The 17,442-nt window shown below is 45.3% G+C and overlaps 1 protein-coding gene across 5 annotated transcripts in view; it reads left to right on the top strand.

The window, feature by feature from the left end:
• Positions 1-17,442, top strand: part of LOC126989007 (serine/threonine-protein kinase stk11-like) — a 54,812-nt gene that overhangs the window by 22,713 nt on the left and 14,657 nt on the right. For all 5 annotated transcript variants that reach the window (XR_007742748.1, XR_007742747.1, XR_007742746.1 and 2 more), the window contains exons 4-7: positions 1,498-1,630; positions 6,923-7,059; positions 8,851-9,036; positions 13,224-13,372. Coding sequence is in view for 1 of the 5 variants with exons in the window: in XM_050847482.1 (XP_050703439.1) it covers positions 1,498-1,630; positions 6,923-7,059; positions 8,851-9,036; positions 13,224-13,372 (605 nt within the window). In the remaining 4 variants the exon portion in view is untranslated. The remainder of the gene's footprint in view (positions 1-1,497; positions 1,631-6,922; positions 7,060-8,850; positions 9,037-13,223; positions 13,373-17,442) is intronic.

Here is a 17,442-nt window from a genome sequence, read left to right as displayed (position 1 = left end):
GTCCCGTCACTGCTACACGGTAAAGCCACAAATTTGGCCCGTCGCTGCTACACAGTAAAGCCACAAATTTGTCCCGTCGCTGCTACACGGTAAAGCCACAAATTTGGCCCATCACTGCTGCACTGTAAAGCCACAAATTTGTCCCATCGCTGCTACACGGTAAAGCCACAAATTTGTCCCGTCGCTGCTACACGGTAAAGCCACAAATTTGACCCATCGCTGCTGCACGGTAAAGCCACAAATTTGACCCGTCGCTGCTACACGGTAAAGCCACAAATTTGGCCCATCACTGCTGCACTGTAAAGCCACAAATTTGTCCCGTCGCTGCTACACGGTAAAGCCACAAATTTGGCCCATCACTGCTGCACTGTAAAGCCACAAATTTGACCCGTCGCTGCTACACGGTAAAGCCACAAATTTGGCCCATCACTGCTGCACTGTAAAGCCACAAATTTGTCCCGTCACTGCTACACGGTAAAGCCACAAATTTGTCCCGTCACTGCTACACAGTAAAGCCACAAATTTGTCCCATCGCTGCTACACGGTAAAGCCACAAATTTGGCCCGTCGCTGCTACACGGTAAAGCCACAAATTTGGCCCGTCGCTGCTACACGGTAAAGCCACAAATTTGGCCTATCACTGCTACACGGTAAAGCCACAAATTTGTCCCGTCGCTGCTACACGGTAAAGCCACAAATTTGTCCCGTCGCTGCTACACGGTAAAGCCACAAATTTGGCCAATCACTGCTACACGGTAAAGCCACAAATTTGACCCATCGCTGCTACACGGTAAAGCCACAAATTTGACCCATCGCTGCTACACGGTAAAGCCACAAATTTGGCCAGTCACTGCTGCTCGGTAAAGCCACAAATTTGACCCGTCGCTGCTACACGGTAAAGCCACAAATTTGACCCGTTGCTGCTACACGGTAAAGCCACAAATTTGGTCCATCACTGCTGCACTGTAAAGCCACAAATTTGTCCCGTCGCTGCTACACGGTAAAGCCACAAATTTGTCCCGTCGCTGCTACACGGTAAAGCCACAAATTTGACCCATCGCTGCTGCACGGTAAAGCCACAAATTTGACCCGTTGCTGCTACACGGTAAAGCCACAAATTTGACCTGTTGCTGCTACACGGTTAAGCCACAAATTTGACCCGTTGCTGCTACACGGTAAAGCCACTAATTTGACCCGTTGCTGCTACACGGTAAAGCCACAAATTTGACCCGTTGCTGCTACACGGTAAAGCCACAAATTTGACCCATCGCTGCTACACGGTAAAGCCACAAATTTGACCCGTTGCTGCTACACGGTTAAGCCACAAATTTGTCCCATCGCTGCTACACGGTAAAGCCACAAATTTGTCCCGTCGCTGCTACACAGTAGAGCCACAAATTTGTCACGTCACTGCTGCATGGTTAACAAGCTTCTCATCACTCTTCACACCTTTCCTCAGCTCCTCACATATTCTTAAAACACTTATGCTTTTTCTCAGGTACTTCGTGCAGTTAGTGGAGGGGCTGGAGTACCTTCACAGCCGGGGGGTCGTGCACAAGGACATCAAACCCGGCAACCTCCTCCTCAGCAGTGACGGAAACCTCAAAATATCTGACTTTGGGGTCGCTGAGGTTAGTGTTGAGAATAGGATGGTGGTTGGATATTGGGGATTTTTTTTTTGTTGTTGTTGTTGAGAGTGTGTGGCAAGGTGCGGTGCTAGGCTAACCCCGCAGCCGCCACTACCCCATCGGCCAGTTTTACGTTGAAATACTATAGCGCGATCGCCGCCATTGGTAACGATCAAAAGAAACAGTGTGACTGTCTAAGCGGACCCCTAGGGATAGATGTGACAGTGAGTGAGGATGTGAGGGTTTGGGTCTCACCACGTCACTACCCCAACTGTCCATAGCTGTGTTAGTGAAGTGGTGTTTGGGTGGTGGAGGCGGGAATGCTTAATGGGTTAAAGTATGATAGCGTCAATCTCATAAGATAATCGCCTAAGTCATTTTTCTGTGATTTCCAGGTTTTTGTTTACGTCAATTTTTTAACATGACGCCCATTTTTGTATAGTTGCCGTCGTCATTCAGGGTTTGTGTGTGCTAGAATTGGCCTTTTTATTTCTGCCTAAATATTAACCCGGTAGCATCAGGGATCATGTTTCTTAATTGTCCCTCCAAGCGAGAAAAATGAGAAAAAATCACCCCTCACACAAACCATTTCATAATATATATCAAAGCATTTGTGATCAGATTATGTATCATCTATTTTTGGGGTAAATATCATGGCACAAATTTGGCCCGTCGCTGCTACACGGTGAAGCCACAAATTTGGCCCGTCGCTGCTACACGGTGAAGCCACAAATTTGGCCCATCGCTGCTACACGGTGAAGCCACAAATTTGGCCCATCGCTGCTACACGGTGAAGCCACAAATTTGGCCCATCGCTGCTACACGGTGAAGCCACAAATTTGGCCCATCGCTACACGGTGAAGCCACAAATTTGGCCCATCGCTGCTACACGGTGAAGCCACAAATTTGGCCCATCGCTGCTACACGGTGAAGCCACAAATTTGGCCCATCGCTGCTACACGGTGAAGCCACAAATTTGGCCCATCGCTGCTACACGGTGAAGCCACAATTTTGGCCTGTTGCTGCTACGGTGAAGCCACAAATTTGGCCCATCGCTGCTACACAGTGAAGCCACAAATTTGGCCCATCGCTGCTACACGGTGAAGCCACAAATTTGGCCCGTTGCTGCTACACCGTGAAGCCACAAATTTGGCCCGTCGCTGCTACACGGTGAAGCCACAAATTTGGCCCATCGCTGCTACACGGTGAAGCCACAAATTTGGCCCATCGCTGCTACACGGTGAAGCCACAAATTTGGCCCGTTGCTGCTACACGGTGAAGCCACAAATTTGGCCCGTCGCTGCTACTGGGTTAAGCCAAATGAGATGACTTTGGTGGTTTGCTTACGAAGGTCACGATATGTAGACTGGCTATCTATATTGATCTAAATATTGTGACTTAAGAAAAAACTTAGTTAACATTAGACAGAAGGTCTGTTAATTTAATTTGAATACAGCAGAACCTCGTTTATCCGGCATTCAAAACAACGGCATATTCTGTAGCCTGAACTTGCAAGCCTCCCCACCCTCCCCCCCTTTTTTTTGTGTTGCCTGTAGTGTCTGGAGGCTTTCTTGAGAGGCCTTATGGACACCCCCAGCTCATTAAGGGACTATTACACTGGGCAAATTTTCCGTGGATCTTCAGTCAAACCATGATTTCCGCTGGCGTGGTTCTCATATTTCCGTGGTTTTCTGACGCGTCCACGATCTTCCAAAGCTACGGTAGATTTCACCAAAGGACGACGGTATTACTCACCATCATCATCATCAGCAGCAATAACAAGAAACAAATGAGAACCACGCCAGCGGAAATCATGGTTTGACTGATAACAAGAAGCAAATGAGAACCACACCAGCGGAAATCGTGGTTTGACGGAAGATCCACGGAAAATATGCCCAGTGTGATAGCCCCTTTAGTGGTGCGGGTTACATGGAAAGAAATAGCGAAGAAAACAGGAGAGACAGTACCTCCAAATACGGACTGACTCTGATTCAGTGAGGTGGAACCAGCGATACCAAGTTACCGTACACGTCCCATTTCATTTTGTAGTTGCTGAGCGATATCTATGCAGTGCGGCGACTATGCCTGATGAACAAGCCTCCCATAACCCACTTACCCAGGGGGCTTCGTGGTGCAGTGGTTAGCACACTCGGCTCACAACCGAGAGAGCCCGGGTTCGATTCCCGGGCGGAGTGGAAAAATCTGAGCGGCTTCTCGGATATCCTACGCCCCTGTCCACCCAGCAGTGAATGGGTACCAGGTATTAATCGGGGGTTGTGTCCCGTCTCCTGGGGTCTGTTCCCTTCTCCTATAATTCCTTCCCCTTCTGTCTCTCTCCGGTATATGACCACAGATGTTGCGCCGACTAAGCAAAACTTTCCAACTTCCCCACTTAGCCAGGGGGATACCTCTTTGGCTGACTCGGTAGGGAGTGGCTCTCTCGTCACGCTGGTCGTGGGTTCAATCCCAGCCTTGGCAGCCGGCGAATACCCTTTCCTGGTCTTGATTAATTTCTTGTGTGTTGTTTCGATACATGCAGAGGACATGTTGGATAATAGAGATACCCCCCTGGCTAAGTGGGTTATGGGAGGCTCGTTCATCAGGCATAGTCGCCTCACTACAACTATAACAACAAAGAATGAGAAACATCAATATTCAATAGTTTTAGCGCTAACTTTGATTTTCTCACGTTTCTTGTGTAGGGACGAGAGTTTGAGGCATAAAAATGATAGATACGATATGTGGTTAACCAGTAGCAGCGGGGATCATGTTTCTTAATGGTCCCTCCAAGCGAGAAAAATGAGAAAAAATCACCCCTCACACAAACCATTTCATAATATATATCAAAGCATTTGTGATCAGATTATGTATCATCTGTTTTTGGGGGTTTATATCATGGCACAAATTTGGCCCGTCGCTGCTACACGGTAAAGCCACAAATTTGGCCCGTCGCTGCTACACGGTAAAGCCACAAATTTGGCCCGTCGCTGCTACACGGTAAAGCCACAAATTTGGCCCGTCGCTGCTACACGGTAAAGCCACAAATTTGGCCCATTGCTGCTACACAGTAAAGCCACAAATTTGGCCCGTCGCTGCTACACGGTAAAGCCACAAATTTGGCCCGTCGCTGCTACACAGTAAAGCCACAAATTTGGCCCGTCGCTGCTACACGGTAAAGCCACAAATTTGGCCCATTGCTGCTACACAGTAAAGCCACAAATTTGGCCCGTCGCTGCTACACGGTTAATACGATAATTTACCATCACTGGGTGGAACATGAAAATTCACAACGCGACAAGGTTTGGTTACGTACTCGATATTTCCCCACCTTGGCACGCATGTCCTTGTCGCGTAACACGGCCTTGTTACGATACGGTGTTCTGCTCGTATGTCTGTACCCGGCCACTGTTGTCAGATCATCATACCCATAGCCACGTATTTACCTTTTTCTGGCCCATAACTGTTGGCAAGAACCCCCAATAATTAACCATTTAAGCGATAACCATTAATGAAGGGAGCTATTTGGGTGATGAAAGCAGTTTTTGGGGTCGGAAATCGGCAGACACAAGAGGGAGAGTACGATAATCAGGCAGCGTTGGACCTGGCTGTATATATTTCCAATCTGTTCTCGCCTTCGGCACCAGCGGCGAAAACAGTAGCGCGGAAGACATTGAAGGGGTCAGACTTTGGCACTCACACACATTCATGCGCCTAATTGCAGAGAGAGAGAGAGAGAGAGAGAGAGGGCATGAGTGTGTGGGAGTGTCAAAGTTTGTTGAGTGCCCCCTTAAATGGTGTCAGCGTCATCGTTCTCGCTGCTGGTTCTGCAGGCGAGTACATTTCGGAAATATGCTACCCGGCCTAAGCTTCACTTAAAGTTGAACACTTCAGTAACCGAATATGTAGGCGGTGGCTGAGTGGTAGTGTGCTGGGCCCACATTCACCGCATGATGGACGACGTGAGTTCGAATCCCCACGCTACCACCTCGGATTTTTCAGTCACCGCCGAGTGGCTTAAAACTACCCACGTGATGTCCTGAAGACCACCCATCAACCCGGACTCTAGAGGAAACCGTCCAAGTGAATCAAGAGCGAGTTCCGGGGGGCAGCATGAGCCAAGACAAGATGGCGCCACTATAAACACTTGCCTGTGCTGTGACGGGCTGGGGCCGAATACCATCCAGGCCCCTCAAGCAAGCCTACCAGCGCTATAGGCATAGACGTAAAAAAAAAATAAAATAAAAATAAAAAAAAGTCAGCTTATAGGCAGCGAGAGGTGTTGGGAGTGTGTGGCAAGGTGCGGGGCTAGGCTAACCCCACAGCCGCCACTACCCCATCGGACAGTTTGACGTGGAAATTCTATAGCGTCGATCGCCGCCATTGGTAACGATCAAAACAAACAAAGTGACTGTGAAAGCGGCCCTTAGTCTCAAAACAACGGCAAAACAGTTTATCCAGCCTGAGCTTCCCCCGTTCCTGCCGGATAAACGAGGTTGTAATTGATATAACCATAAAATGAGTGGTTAGCATAAGGAAACATTACATAGTTTATTTTAAGTGAGTGTAGCCAATTTTTTTTTCTTTTTTAATACTTGAGCCAATGAGAGATTGATTGATAAATTAAGCTGTTGGGGGCTTCGTGGTGTAGTGGTTAGCACACTCGGCTCACAACAGAGAGAGCCCGGGTTCGATTCCCGGGCGGAGTGGAAAAATTTGGGCGGCTTTTCCGATACCCTACGCCCCTGTCCACCCAGCAGTGAATGGGTACCAGGTATTAATCGGGGGTCGTGTCGCGTCTCCTGGGGTCTGTTCCCTTCTCCTATAATTCCTTCCCCTTCTGTCTCTCTCCGGCGTATGACCACAGATGTTGCGCCGACTAAACCAAACTTTCCAACTTTGATACATTAAGTTATAAAGCACAATAAGTAAATCATTCATAAAGTTAATTCTTTTCTGATCTCTTCCACCTCTACCCTTCCATAATCTGTTCCTTCCTTCTATACTTCCCTCTTCCTTCTCTCATACCTTTTCTACCCTTCCATAATCTGTTCCTTCCTTCTGTACTTCTCTCTCTCTTATCTCATACCTTTTCTACCCTTCCATAATCTATTCCTTCTATACTTCCCTCTCTCTTCTCATATCTTTTCTACCCTTCCATAATCTATTCCTTCTATACTTCCCTCTCTCTTCTCATACCTTTTCTACCCTTCCATAATCTGTTCCTTCCTTCTTTACTTCCCTCTCTCTCATACCTTTTCTACCCTTCTCACTGCTCTCTTCACTCCTCCCTACCAGCAACTGGACATGACTTCTGGGAGCGATGAGATCACTACCAGTCAGGGCTCACCACTCTTCCAGCCGCCTGAAGTCGCTGGTGGAGCGCGGACATTCCCAGGCTTTAAGGTGGATGTGTGGAGCGCTGGCTGTACTCTGTAAGTTATGATTTGTTTTGTTTTTGTTTGTGTGTGCATGTGTTTGTGCATACAGTAAACTCACTTTTTTGGACCTCGATTTAACAAATTTTGGCTTTAACGAACTCTTTGGGCCAGTGCCATATATGCAGGGTTTTGCAGGGGGCTTCGTGGTGCAGTGGTTAGCACATTCAGCTCACAACCGAGAGAGCCCGGGTTCGATTCCTGGGCAGAGTGGAAAAATTTGGGCGGCTTTTCCGATACCCTACGCCCCTGTCCACCCAGCAGTGAATGGGTACCAGGTATTAATCGGGGGTTGTGTCCCGTCTCCTGGAATCTGTTCCCTTCTCCTATAATTCCTTCCCCTTCTGTCTCTCTCTGGCATATGACCACAGAGGTCAAAGAGTGGGTCAATTGGGTTCTAATGAGTGTTTCTTGAGGTTCACGGTACAGAAGAAGGGTCACACTACCACCAGGGTCATAAAACTACTCCTGGAAATGCCCACGACTCCTACGAAAGCCTTGTCAAATATGTGTTCTTGGGAGGCGAAATGTCTTGTAATACGACCCTATATGTGTCTCCAAATATTCCATTTATGTGGCTATCAAGGTCAGTGTATCTTGAACAATCTCTCCAAGGTCCCTTTCATTGTTTACTGCATCTGTTACTATCTCATTCATCTCATATGTTGCCATGGGTCTGTTCTTACTCTTTCCCATCCTCATCATATGGGATTTCTTTCTTGAATTTCATTTCAGTGTGTGTGTGTGTGTGTGTGTGTGTGTGTATTTACCTAGTTGTGAAATACAGGAAAAGAGCTGTACTAGGCTCGTGCTGTCCCGTCTCCATAACGCTTATTATGCAGTTGGCTTTAAATTCATGAATCGTTTTTGCACACACAGTCTCCTCGTCAAGTCCGTTCCATGTTATGCTTCTGTATGGAAAACTGTATTTCTTGATGTCTCTCCTACAGTCGCTCTTCTTCAGTTTCTTACCATTGCCTCTCGTCACACTTCTGTCACATACCACCAGGTCTTCCCCGTCCAGTTTCTCCAATCCCTCTTGTATCCTGTACAATGCTATTAGGTCCCCTCTCTCTCTTCTTCTCTCCAGTGTTGTTAGTCCCAATTTCTCCAGTCTCTTCATAAGTATGTTCTCTCAGAGTTTCCGGTAATTTAGTCGCTGCTCTTTGTATTCTTTCCAACTTTCTTCAATCTGGGTGACCACACTAATGCTGCATATTCCAGTCTTGGACGTATCATCGATGTTATTAGTTTCTTCACCATTTCTTCATCTAAATATGTAAATGCTGCTTCTGTGTTTCTAAGAAAATTGTATGTTTCCCCAGTTATCCGGTCTATATGTTTTCCAAAGGATAACTTGTCTGTTATGATCACTCCCAGATCTTTTTCTTCATTTTTTTTCATGATTCTTTCATTATTCAGAGAGTAGTTCCCCGATATTCGTGTGTGTGTGTGTGTATTTACCTAGTTTTATTTACCTAGTTGTGAAATACAGGAAAAGAGCTGGACTAGGCTCGTGCTGTCCCGTCTCCATAACGCTTATTATCCAGTTTGGCTTTAAATTCATGAATCTTTTTTTGCACACAGTCTCCTCGTCAAGTCCGTTCCATGTGTGTGTGTGTGTGTGTTCAGTTATAACTTCAGTGGTTCATTGGCTTATCATGCCTTCTTCTGTTATGTGCAGTGTGAATTCAAACTATGTGAAGGGTATCATAATTATCATATACATGTTTATAATGATCACCATCCATAGCAGCACCTGAACTAGCAGTGTTTTGCCATCCACAGCTACAACCTGACAAGTGGCAAGTACCCCTTTGAGGGAGAGAACATGTTCCGGCTGTTTGAGAATATCTGTGAAAAGGAGTTGGAGGTTCCCGGCGAGCTAGAGCCAGCCCTGCGCATCCTGCTGGAGGGCATGCTGAGGAAGGACCCCTACCAGCGCATGTCACTCGCTCAGGTCAAGACTCATGAGTAAGTATTTTTCATTTTCTTTCTTTCTTTATTTTTTTTACATTGTGGCCTATTGCGCCGGTAGGCTTCTTCCCGGTGGGTCCTGATGGTCAGTCCAAGGCTTCTTTCCGGTGGGTCCTGATGGTCGGCCCAGCCCGTTCTGGCGCAGGCGAGTGTTTATAGTGGCGCCATTTAGGTCAGATCAGTAAAGTCTGTGGTTGGTATCATAAGACACCTTGGCTTCTCACATCACCTATTTCTAAAGGTCAAAGAGCGGGTCAGTTGGGTTCTAATGAGTGTTTCTTCAGGTTCATGGTACAGAGGAAGGGTCAAACTACAACCAGGGTCATAAAACTACTCCTGGAAATGCTTAAAACTCCTACGAAAGCCTTGTCAAATATGTGGTTTTGGACGACGAAATGTCTTATAATACGACAGTGTATATCTTGAAATACATTCTGTTGTTATGGGAAGGTAAGAGCAGAGGTGTGGAGTCGGTAGAGTCAGGTACTTTTGACCGGAGTCGGAATCGGTAAAATATACCCGACTTTGACTCCTTATCGTAATCATTCATCCTGTAATGTAGTTGTGAAGTTTTTTTCCTTTACATTATCTAGATGTTGCCTATGTAGAGTACACGGAATTTGGACGTAAATACATGTAAGAAAAAGGACCTCGAGAGAGTCTACCACCACTACAGGAAGTGTCAAAAAAAAAGGGAAAAAAAGATTTGCAATAATGGGAGAGGGGCATGGGGGCTGGAGTTGAAGTTGGTGTCGGAGTTGGAACTTTAAAATTTCCCAGAGTCTGAGTCGCAACTTTAAAATTTCCCAGAGTTGGAGTTGGTGTCAGAGTTGGAACTTTAAAATTTCCCAGAGTCTGAGTTGGAACTTTAAAATTTCCCAGAGTCTGAGTTGGAACTTTAAAATTTCCCAGAGTCTGAGTTGGAACTTTAAAATTTCCCAGAGTCTGAGTTGGAACTTTAAAATTTCCCAGAGTCTGAGTTGGAACTTTAAAATTTCCCAGAGTCTGAGTCGCAACTTTAAAATTTCCCAGAGTCTGAGTCGCAACTTTAAAATTTCCCAGAGTCTGAGTCCCAACTTTAAAATTTCCCAGAGTCTGAGTCGCAACTTTAAAATTTCCCAGAGTCTGAGTCGCAACTTTAAAATTTCCCAGAGTCTGAGTCGGAACTTTAAAATTTCCCAGAGTCTGAAATTTCCCAGAGTCTGAGTAAATTACCCAGAGTCTGAGTCGCAACTTTAAAATTTCCCAGAGTCTGAGTCGGAACTTTAAAATTTCCCAGAGTCTGAGTCGCAACTTTAAAATTTCCCTGAGTCTGAGTCGCAACTTTAAAATTTCCCAGAGTCTGAGTCGCAACTTTAAAATTTCCCAGAGTCTGAGTCGCAACTTTAAAATTTCCCAGAGTCTGAGTTGGAACTTTAAAATTTCCCAGAGTCTGAGTTGGAACTTTAAAATTTCCCAGAGTCTGAGTCAGAACTTTAAAATTTCCCAGAGTCTGAGTTGGAACTTTAAAATTTCCCAGAGTCTGAGTTGGAACTTTAAAATTTCCCAGAGTCTGAGTCAGAACTTTAAAATTTCCCAGAGTCTGAGTTGGAACTTTAAAATTTCCCAGAGTCTGAGTTGGAACTTTAAAATTTCCCAGAGTCTGAGTTGGAACTTTAAAATTTCCCAGAGTCTGAGTCGGAACTTTAAAATTTCCCAGAGTCTGAGTCACAACTTTAAAATTTCCCAGAGACTGAGTCGGAACTTTAAAATTTCCCAGAGTCTGTGTCAGAACTTTAAAATTTCCCAGAGTCTGAGTCAGAACTTTAAAATTTCCCAGAGTCTGAGTCAGAACTTTAAAATTTCCCAGAGTCTGAGTCAGAACTTTAAAATTTCCCAGAGTCTGAGTCACAACTTTAAAATTTCCCAGAGTCTGAGTCAGAACTTTAAAATTTCCCAGAGTCTGAGTCAGAACTTTAAAATTTCCCAGAGTCGGAATCGGAAAATTTTAACTCCGACTCCTCACCCCTGAGTAAGAGGAAGTTCAGTCTAGCTCATTATAGTGTAGGGGAGGCGGGGAGGCGGTGGCTGAACAGATAGCAAGACGGCCCCGTGTTCAGGAGGACGCGAGTTCAATCCCCGACCAGTGCCACCAAGCTGGGATTTTTCAGCCACCGCCGAGTGGCTGAAAACTACCCACATGCTGTCCAGAAGACCACCTATCAACCCAGACTCTAGATTCTAGGATTAAAGATGAGCTCCGGGAGGGCAGCATGAGTCAGTGCAAGATGGCGCCACTATAAACACTCGCCTGCGCCAGAACGGGCTGGGCCGATCATCAGACCCCACCGGGAAGAAGCCTTGGGCCGACCATCAGGATCCACCGGGAAGAAACCTACCGCCGCAATAGGCCAAGATGTAAAAAAGAAGACGAAAAAAAAAAAGATCAGGAAAGACCTGCATTAATGTGATTTTAGGATGGTTACGCCAAGCTTACTGCAGTTTATTACGGTTCAGATTTTGGTTACAGATTAATACATTGACCCTTGATCACCAGAGCTCCAACTATTACCTTATCATCAGACATGTCTGGAATTCCAGACAAACTTTTTGGGTAAAATAATTATATTTAGAAATGGCACAAGGTTTATTCCTATACAGTACGACATTACCTAACTAGGTTAGGTCCATCAGGCCCAGATGGATCATGTAATAAAAAAAATTCAGTTTTCAGTACCTCGTTTTTACATTCGAAGTTTAGCTTTAGCTATGCGAACGAAACAAAACAAACGCGAGGAGGAGGGTACTGTACATGAAATATATACATTTCAAAACTTGATTATAAATTACTTATATTATGCCTCATGATTAACATGAGTTTAAACAACACGTTTTTGATTTAACACGAGTTTATATTTAACCCGGTAGCAGCGACGGGCCAAATTTGTGGCTTTACTGTGTGGCAGCGATGGGCCAAATTTGTGGCTTTACCGTGTAGCAGCGATGGGCCAAATTTGTGCCATGATATAACCCCCCTAATATAGATGATACACAATCTGATCACAAATGCTTTGATATATATTATGAAATGGTTTGTGTGAGGGGTGATTTTTTTCTCATTTTTCTCGCTGCCTGGGCCGGGATTCAAACCTGGGCCCGTGGAGTAGAAGCCAGGCCCACTGACCACTAGACCACTAGACCACTGCACAGTTTGCTTACTGAAATTCTAACATGTCGCATCAGCAGTGATATAGTCATGGCAATGTTATATCCACAGGTACTGCAGTCGTCCCTCAAATAGTATGGTTTCCAATAGTTCAGTTTCGGTTTTATATGAATTGTCACAGAAGATCTTGTAAGGATTTTTAAATTTCCTGCTCGTCGGGAAATTTAAAAATCCTAATAAAATCTATGAAAATCCACAAAAAAACGAAACCAAACTATTGGAAACCGTACTATTTGAGGGACGGACTATATACTGTTCCACAATCTCTTTCTCTACAGGCCTCTTTATCACCTCCTATAAAATGTATGTCGTTCCTGAAGATATGCATCTCCTTTCCTCCCTCCCTGTCTTCCTTCCAGATGGTGTACTAAAAAGATTGACCCATTTGATATTTAGCCGTGTTGCAGCGACGGGCCAAATTTGTGGCTTCACCGTGTAGCAGCAACGGGCCAAATTTGTGGCTTCACCGTGTAGCAGCGACGGGCCAAATTTGTGGCTTCACCGTGTAGCAGCAACGGGCCAAATTTGTGGCTTCACCGTGTAGAAGCGACGGGCCAAATTTGTGGCTTCACCGTGTAGCAGCGATGGGCCAAATTTGTGGCTTCACCGTGTAGCAGCGACGGGCCAAATTTGTGGCTTCACCGTGTAGCAGCAACGGGCCAAATTTGTGGCTTCACCGTGTAGCAGCGACAGGCCAAATTTGTGGCTTCACCGTGTAGCAGCAACGGGCCAAATTTGTGGCTTTACCGTGTAGCAGCGACGGGCCAAATTTGTGCCATGATATAAACCCCCCAAAATAGATGATACTTAATCTGATCACAAATGCTTCGATATATATTATGAAATGGTTTGTGTGAGGGGTGATTTTTTCTCATTTCTCTCGCTTGGAGGGACCATTAAGAAACATGATCCCCGCAGCTACCGGGTTAAGGCACCTCACCTACCCCATTTACTCACCACAAATGTATCCCTCTTCCAGTTGGTGCTGCAAGAAACACCCATGCACTGATGAGGAGGTGGCAGTGGCCGGCACCGAGCATCACACCACCACCATCCTGCCGTACCTCCGCTCACATTACTACGTGTCCGACTCAGAGGATGAACTGATCACTGAGCATGAGCTTAACGGTGGGTCCTGGGGCTGTATGGGGTCTTGGGGGAAGGATTGGCTGTTCATGAAGTGTAGGTGGATGGAAGGGAGTCTGGAGCTTGTGTGGGATTTAGGGCTTGGAGAGTAGGGAGTAGTGGGATGAGGGTGGAGGAGTGACAGTGGTGGAGTGGTGGGATTAGAAATTGAAAGGTCTCAGGGCCGTATTTTAAGACACCATCGCTTCTCACATCAACTATTTCTAAAGGTCAAAGAGGGGATCAATCTGTTTTTCATGAGTGTTTTTTAAGGTTCATGGCACAGAAGAAGGGTCAAACTACCACCAGGGTCATAAAACTACCCCTGGAAAGGCCTACAGCTCCTACGAAAGCCATGTCAAATATGTGAACTTGGGCGACGAGATGTTTTAAAATATGACCCTTAACCCTTACATTACAGCGATTGCATATATAAGTGAGCTACCACGCGCCCCACCCAAATATGTGAACTTGGGTGACGAGATGTTTTAAAATATGACCCTTAACCCTTACATTACAGCGATTGCATATATAAGTGAGCTACCATGTGCCCCACTCAAATATGTGAACTTGGGCGACGAAATGTTTTAAAATATGACCCTTAACCCTTACATTACAGCGATTGCATATATAAGTGCGCTGCCACGTGCCCCACTCAAATATGTGAACTTGGGCGACGAAATGTTTTAAAATATGACCCTTAACCCTTACATTACAGCGATTGCATATATAAGTGAGCTACCATGTGCCCCACCCATACGGGGATCATATATATAATCATCACACTCTACGCTCCCTACGTTTCAAATATACCGCCAGTTCTTGACTCAGGAGAATGGTGGAGGCTGTCATAACTTTTTTATTATTATTAGGAGAGAAGTTTCATTACACCGCCATATATACTACATGAATATACAATTATTGCAAAGAAGAAAGACACCATTTCCACCTCTTTTAAATGTCTAAGTTTTCCCCGTGCACAGCAGCCAGAGAAATATATCGCCACCCGTACTCTAAGGGTTAAAGCAATCAGAATTTGTACCTTCAGCATATACCAAGCAGAGGTAACTTTTTGGGCATTTTCTGAGTGAGAAGAGTGCATGGTACACGCCGCAAAATATGGTTGATTTCATTCTGCGGACGTCTGTAAACTATTGTGTCCATCAGAGGTGTTTTGGGTGTTTGTCTTGTACCGGTAACAATAACCCCCAGGCCTACCAAAACCTAACCATCGGGGTATGAGACACAGGGTGATTTTTTACTATTCTTTTTTTAGAAAAGTGCGTCTTATATGGCGGGAAATAAGGTACATTTCATGTAAAAACTCATTAATAAACATTTTACAGCATTTCAAGCCAGTTCTAATGATATAAATGTTTTATAAATTATTCTTGTAATTACTCTGGAAACTGATAAACTGAATATAAGTCAAATTTTTATATTCATCGGACAAAAGTCGGCTTTTAGTGCCTGAGTTGTAGATATTGAAGAGACAAACACAAAAATGTAAAATTTTATGAAAAAATAAAATTGTACCAATATCAAGGCAGGTCAGCAGTGACACGATAAGTGGGTCGCACCAATACGTGCGTAGTTCAGCGGCCTCGGAATTTTCCACAGCTTTTAGTGCCTGATTTTTTAGGTAATGAGATGAGTCCTACATATGGGGTGTCATCATCATCTGAGTCGGACAATTTATGAGTGGACGGGGCAGCTGGACAAGGGCCTCGTGGCTTGATGGGGGTTGAAGTGAATCCCAGAGGCAAAGTACCATCGTCAGAATCTGACGATGAGAGCTGCGGATCGTCCGCATCCCATTCACTGTCACTGGACACGGCAAACTCACTAAATATATCCAAAAAAGAGTGTCCTTTATTAATCACAAGTAGTCGAGTGAATGAGCCTTTATGCCTATGTATGCTAGTATTTAGGCATAAGGTTGTCGATTAGTGTATTTCAGATGAAGAACAATAGCGAAGGTCACGAGGAAACAAGGGATACAAAAGAAAACAGAGGCGTCCTCACGCGGGACACTCGTACTTTTACAAAACACACCAAAATTTCCGCCTGCGGATCACTCATCCCTCAGGGATTAAGCATATCATACCATGCATATTACATTTGACCCTCGATTTTCTGAAGTCTGATTTCCCGGATATCGGATTTCATGGACAAAATCGAAGGTCCAGTAAATGTTGGACATATGTTTGGTCAAGTCCTAGAACCAAAATAGAATCCAGATAAAAAAATCTGGAGTTTGGATTAGTCTGGTGGTTGCAAAGTCTGGGTATCACAACAAAAGTTTGGCCATACAACAGATTATTCAGGAAGAGGGAGAGTAGGATACAATTCGAGGTGGCTGAGTGTGCTGTGTTACTCATCCAGATCACTAAATAAATTATACTTTGGAGTTTTTTTCTTGAACATAGCCTTGAAAATAGAGGTGTCTAACACACACAAAAATATGGTAAGGGGGTAATTTTCAAACTCCATGTGTGCCATCTGGTTCCCAATGTGAAGGAGATGGAAATGCAACACTTCATTTGCCTCCCAAAAAGGGCTGTTAGGCAAGGTACTGTGATACAGGTAACTCTCGATTTACGCGAGTATTGTGTCCTTGAAGAGATCGCATAAATCAAAAACAATGTAAATCAAACAAGAGGTTGGTTTGTACCTTTATTGCCTACTGTATCACTCTGACTCCTCTCCCTCTCGTGGTTCCTCCTCTGGCTGCCCTTCCCCTCATAGCAGCGAGGGTGTTGTTGTTGTTGAGTAGCGTGGCAGCGTGGGTACTGTATTGTTGTTCAAGTGGCGCGCGGGAAGAACTGAGCTCAGCTGTGTGGCCGCGGCGCCGTGTGAGTCCAGTTGCGTGAGACATCTGGTGGCCACTCCATAAAATATCGCATATAAGTGAAAAAAATGTGTAAATTAAACATTCATTTGGATTTTGGACCCCGCGTTATTTCAAAAACGCGTAAATCGAGTTACCTGTACTTCACTCAAATAGTTCAAGTAGTTTTGTATGAAAATATAGCGTAGTAAAAAGCATTGCTGACCTTGACACTGTTCTTGCAAAACAAACCTGGCAGACCCAGTTTCTGCCTGCCATCTTTATAAATATGATGCATGGGTGAGTGAAATCAGGCTTCCAGTGATTTGTGACCATCCTAGTGATTTGGGGTAGGCGGTGGCTGAGTGGTAGTGTGCTGGGCCCACATTCACCACATGATGGACCGCGCGGTTTCAAATCCCCACGCTACCACCTGGGATTTTTCAGTCACCGCCGAGTGGCTTAAAACTACCCACATGCTGTCCTGAAGACCACCCATCAACCCGGACTCTAGAGGAAACCGTCCAAGTGAATCAAGAAGGAGTTCCGGGGGGCAGCAAAGATGGTGCCACTATAAACACTTGCCTGTGCCATGACGGGCTGGGGCTGAATACCATCCAGGCCCCTCAAGCAAGCCTACCGGCGCTATTGGCATACACACAAAAAAAAAAAAGATACATGTATTCATTGCAATACAGGTATCTTGATTTACGCGAGTTTGGTTTATGCGTTGTTTAAATAACGCGGGGTCCAAAATCCAAATAAATGTTTTATTTACACGTTTTTTTTCACTTATACGCGATATTTTATGGAGTGGCCACCAGATGTCTCACGCAACTGGACTCACACGGCGCCGCGGCCACACAGCTGAGCTCAGTTCTTCCCGCGCGCCACTTGAACAACAATACAGTGCCCACGCTGCCACGCTACTCAACAATAGGGGTGGGCAGGCACCGGTACCAGTACTGGCACTAACGGTACCTGCTATACGATACAGTACCGGTACCAGACTGCTCAGTATCGATACCAATACTAGCCAGTCGCTCATGGTGTCCCTCATTTCTTCCTCACACGAGTGAGGCTGAGACTGAGTGCCTGAGTGGATATCTCGGTGATATGGATACTCTCTCTCTCTCTCTCTCTCTCTCTCTCTCTCTCTCTCTCTCTCTCTCTCTCTCTCTCTCTCTCTCTCTCTCTCTCTCTCTCTCTCTCTCTCTCTCTCTCTCTCTCTCTCTCTCTCTCT

Source organism: Eriocheir sinensis, chromosome 6 (genome assembly GCF_024679095.1).
Source record: "Eriocheir sinensis breed Jianghai 21 chromosome 6, ASM2467909v1, whole genome shotgun sequence".
Taxonomy (NCBI): Eukaryota; Metazoa; Arthropoda; class Malacostraca; order Decapoda; family Varunidae; genus Eriocheir; species Eriocheir sinensis.
The sequence above is the reverse complement of the archived record's forward strand: the minus strand, read 5'-3'. Positions and strand labels throughout refer to the sequence as shown.